Source organism: Triticum dicoccoides, chromosome 2A (assembly GCF_002162155.2).
Source record: "Triticum dicoccoides isolate Atlit2015 ecotype Zavitan chromosome 2A, WEW_v2.0, whole genome shotgun sequence".
NCBI lineage: Eukaryota > Viridiplantae > Streptophyta > Magnoliopsida > Poales > Poaceae > Triticum > Triticum dicoccoides.
This window is the reverse complement of record NC_041382.1, coordinates 712119437-712124535: the sequence shown is the minus strand read 5'-3', so window position 1 is coordinate 712124535 and position 5099 is coordinate 712119437. Positions and strand designations below refer to the sequence as shown.

At 48.7% G+C, this 5099-nt stretch overlaps 1 protein-coding gene across 1 annotated transcript; it reads right to left on the bottom strand.

Annotated features, from left to right (window-relative positions):
• Window positions 1–3196: 3196 nt before the first annotated feature.
• On the bottom strand, window positions 3197–4604 carry LOC119352000 (myricetin 3-O-rhamnoside 1,2-glucosyltransferase UGT709G2-like). The gene has a single exon (XM_037618758.1). It carries the CDS (start codon window positions 4602–4604, stop codon window positions 3201–3203), a length of 1404 nt encoding a protein of 467 aa, XP_037474655.1. The 3' UTR covers window positions 3197–3200.
• Window positions 4605–5099: the final 495 nt, after the last annotated feature.

Here is a 5099-nt window from a genome sequence, read left to right as displayed (position 1 = left end):
CCAGAGAGAAAATGATGCTTAGAGAGGGAGATGAGGCACTTGGATGAAAGCCAAGGGTACCCAAGTGTTTTAAGTCCCCATGAAAAGATTCAAAAACTCCAACTTTCAAAATCCCTGGTGATAGTACCAGTACCATACTCTTTGGCAAGCACAACTTTCTTGGGCTTTGATGTTGCTTCTTCAGCAACAAAGTCCTCATAATCATCATCTGAATTTTCCTTCTTCTTGGACCTGGTGGCAGCTTTGGAGAACTCTTGACTCCTTCATAGTAACTCCCTTCAGGACTAGAGCCTGCATTGAGATCAGCCTGCTCCTTTGACCTGTTCTAGCTGTCACTGGAGGCTGACATACTGAAACCTGCACCTCTGAAGTAGATGGGGTAGAGTGGAATGAATGAGCATCACAAAAACACAATATTTTTGCAAAATTTTTAGTAAAAATTTCAGTTTTAGGTTTTCACATAGATGATTTCGGAGAGTCCGAGTGGATAATTTCGGTAGCACCGAAGCTATAACAGAGAGTTGGCCACACAGACTCTGTCAGACCGAGGTGTGTTTCGGTCTCTTCGACAAGCTAGGGTTCTACAAAAACCTTAGACTTGGATCCACCGATGTGTACCACTCAGTGGCACCGAGACGTACAATGTGCAATGGTCTGAGGCCAAATCGGTGAGTCTGATTCTCTCTGTTCGGTCTGTCCGAGATGATCTCTGCGCAAACCTAACCCTGATTTTTTCCGCTCAAATCTACTTCTACAAAATTTTGCTTGAAATAGAAATTTCAATCCGTGGGAAATTTGCGGGCGCAAGTACTCTAGTGCATATAATTAGAGGTTTGAAGCACTACGTGATCAAATCCTCGGTGGAGATCCTTTACGGCGGCGAGGGCGCAATGGAGACCAGTAGATGATCCAGGGACCACGTGCGATGGCGCAACGGGTTGCGGGGAGTCGTGACAGTTGAGGAATTTCAACGTACGGTCCGCGCGATACATATATACCCGTGAGCTGTCGGTGAGACCGAGCGAACCACATCGGTGGCACCGAGATGAGTAACTGTTATGAGCACTACAACTCGGTGACGCTGGGAATTTCAAGTCGGTATCTCCGAGATAGAAAATCAGATCAGTCCAAGTGGTTTCCATGAGACCGGATGGTTATGAATTGGTCTGTCCGAAAATCACTTAGAAGGTTTTGGAGGTTAGTGCTAGTCGGATCGGTGGCTCCAAGGGTTCCTCACCCGGAGGGTCCGAAAGAGACTTGTTCAAGTTTTTGTGATATAGCAAGAAAGAATTTGGACAAGTCAAGATAGATAGCTAGAGAAGGTGCTTAAGCATTCTTAAGCACACTTGTTACTAAACCGTGATGTGTGTTTAGAGAGCAATTTACCTTCCAATTCCTTTGCAATATTCATTGGCTCCAGAACTGCAGATGCCCTCTTAAGGAAGCTCTTCCTTTTTTTTGTGAGCTGGCGTGCTTAGTCATATTTGACTCAGTCAAAACCGGTTGACCTGACCAAAACCGAGTCAAGGGTTGTATTTTGAACTATGTGACAAGTTGAGGGTGCAATTCGACCGGTTTTAAACATGAGGGTTGTAAATCAAACTGATTGGTTAGTTCAGGATTAAAATGTGGACTTCTCTCTTTTATAGTCAACTTGAGAAAATCAAGTACCTTGCATTGCACTATCTTCCTTCGGAGTAACACCTCTACGGCTCACGGTCAAACTGCTGCTCATCAAAACATACGTTGGCGTTTCAGTCGGAAGAGTTGTGGCACAATCACTGGTATCTCCACGTCCTGAATCTCAAAGAATACAAAGAAAAATGCTGATCTTCTGCACTAACTTTGGACAAATAAACAATAAGCCCGTATGTTTATGTACCAGTTGTTTTAATTTTTTCTTTCCTCCAATACTGCCCTTGCCTTCTGAACTGAGCTCCAGCTCACAGCAACATGCTTCCCTAATCCTGTTTGAAACATTGGGAACTGGCAATCGGTATCCCGATGTCCTACACAAAGTAGCCACTTTAGAGATAATGTGTGTAGCTCAGTAGCTGTTTAAATAAATTGAAAGACAGATAGTTCAAGCTTTTTTTAACGGGAAGGGGACTGGAGGAAGGGGACGAGTACACGGGGAGGTGAAAAAAGGCAAAATAAATAAGGGAGAAGGTGGCTTCGAGCATGGTTAATAATATAGCATGTTGCTGGCTATAACATCTTGTCATGTCATCTATAGCCAATATAATAGCCAACACGTATAATAGTGGGCTACAAGAAAATATTATTTTTTTATCATATGGCCCACCATACATTCTCACATAAGTTCTTGAAACACGTGCTACAGCCGGCTGTAAGTCTACAACCCGCTTCTCTTCTCTCTTCTTTTCTCTCTTTTCTAAGTTAGCAAAGATATAGTATTTAGATCCTTACAGCCCGCTTATGTCACCTTATTATACTTGCTCTTCCAAGATACGACTAGCCCACCAAGTCACTAATGAGACGTAAACATGTTGGCCAGCCATGTGCAACAGTAAGACAGTCTAGGAAAAAAGACTATAGCGAGGGAGACCGTAGAGGACGAAAACGATTGGGTCTCATTAATGACAACAAACAAACAAGGCTAGCACTGTGCAATCTCGAGCATAAAGAAGGCAGCGCAATACGTCGCATAATATTCGAGTGGTCTAGATAATAGTATCATATAGTAGTATATAACTCATAATGAATTTTCGCAACAAATAGACCTACTATGCAAGGTATCGCTTTATAGTGCATGATTGGTTCTCATCTTGGACACATTTTTCCTTCGCAAGAGACATAGATTTTCTAGCCGTTTCCACTAGAACAATCCATATTTTAACAACACTTGTATGGAAAAAGGTTGGGCAATGATGATAATATCCAAGAAATGGTATAAACAAAAACAATAAAGACAACATAATTACATAGCGCACTTCCAAATTACGAACGGTTAAGTGTTTACCAAAAAGCTTGCCGCATTTTTTTTGACAGAGCAAACAAAAATAGTAAAGAAATATTTTTTTTACCAAAAAGCTGAGAGTTTATTCCATTTTTTTACCCTCAAGGATGACACTTTTGACATGGATTACCCCCAAAGTACAAGTTTGGTCACTTGTTATCCCCATTTTGAAATTTTTGACACATTTCACCCCCTTGGAAACAGCCATACTAATTTTCACTTAAGTAATTCTTGGCTCTGGACCAGACTTGATGCTGAGCTCTCTGATGAAGCGGACGAGCCGCCCTAACTCGGATGACGATGAGCCCCCGTCGGCGATGTCCAGGCTCAACTGCTCCGCCATGGCTTGGGCCGCTGCCTTGATCTCGCCGGACACCATGGCCTCCCTCACCATCTTCTCGACGACAGCCCTGTCGCACACGTCCTTCATGTCCAGCCCCGTCCTCCACACGGCGCCCACGAGACGGCTGTTCATCTGTTGGTCGAGGAAGAAGGGCCAGCACACCATCGGCACGCCCTCGACGGCGCATTCCAGCGTGGAGTTCCAACCGGCGTGTGTCAGGAAGCAGCCCACCGCTCTGTGCCGCAGCACGTCCAGCTGAGGAGCCCACTCCACTATATTGGCCTTGCCGGCTTGCGCCACCGCGACGGCTTCTCGAAGTAGCGCTGAGCTAGCCATCTGGACCATGCCCGGCCGAAGCACCAAGAGGAAGGCGTACCCGGTGGCTGCGAGGCCGGAGAGGAACTCGGTGAACTGCTCGTACGAGATCACGGCGATGCTCCCCAGGCTCACGTATACGACGGACCGGTCGCCGTGGCCGTCTAACCACGCCATGCACCCGTCGTCCTCCCGCCACAGGCTCGCGCTTGCCGCGGACCTCGAGCTGGCATGGAGTGGACCTACCGCGAAGACGTCGCGTGTGCGCGACGCGATGTGGGCGAGCGCTGGCCGCTCCATGGACGCGGAGGTGTTGATTATCAGCGCACGTGCCTTGCAGCTATGAGCGACGCCCTCGCCAATCTTGAGTATCATGGGATCTCCGCCGCCTGCTTGCTCAGTGGAACAGAGTCCAGGACCACGAGGAAGATCTCGTCGCCGGAGAATGCCCTCCATCCCCAAAACGCCACACACTGGGTCGTCCGCAGGGAAGGGGTTCTCGCCGAGCTCGAAGACCTTAGGCATGGACATGGACGCCAGGGAGCTGCACGCGCTGAATGTGCAGAAGGCAAGCGCCGGGATGCCGAGTTCGTCGGCGATGTCGGTGGCGAACGGCATGGTGCCATCGGCGACAACGCATGTCACCGGCGGCACATCGTCGGCGGACAGAAGCGATGACAAGAGCAGGGCACGGTACGCGGCGCTGCCGGTCGTGCACATGGACTCCATCAGCTCCATGTAGTGGCGTGGGTGGTCGTCGGGGAGGCCATCGGGGATAGACAGCAAACGTAGGCGCGGCGGAGGCGCCCTGGCAATCCTGGAGAGGTTGTGCTCGGTGTGGAGGAAGGTGACGTGGACGCCGGCGTCAAGGAGGGCCGTGGCGAGGTGGAGCATGGGGTTGATGAGTCCCTGCCGTGGCCAAGGGAACACAAGGACGTGCACCGACAGCGTAGGCGCAGAGTCCATCACCGGCGATGTGCTTGGGCAAACGGCGGCTCGCTATGTGAAGATGGTTGGGAAGCGCACGTCTCGATAGCAGGGACGCGCGCCTTATATAGAGCAGATACATCTATCACCGGCGCTTTGGCAAACACAACATACCAAACACGCCCGCCTAACAAACCCCTGACAAATGACAAGTATACAAGTATTAGCACGCTCTGCCTCGCGCGCGTCCGATTGGCAACTGAGCGAATCTCCCGCAGCATCCCGTTGCTTTGTACCACTTGCTGGACCTTTGTGTGTGTTGGTTTGGGAAATAATTTTTTTCTCGTAAACTTTCGATCTATTCATCTTCAATCATGGTAGTACAACGAACATCAGAAAAAATAAAAATTACATCCAGATTCGTAGACCACTTAGCGATGATTACAAGCACAACGAGTCGAAGGCGCGCCGCTGTCATCGCCCCTCCATCGCCGGAGTCGGACACAACTTGTTGTAGTAGACAATTAGAAAGTC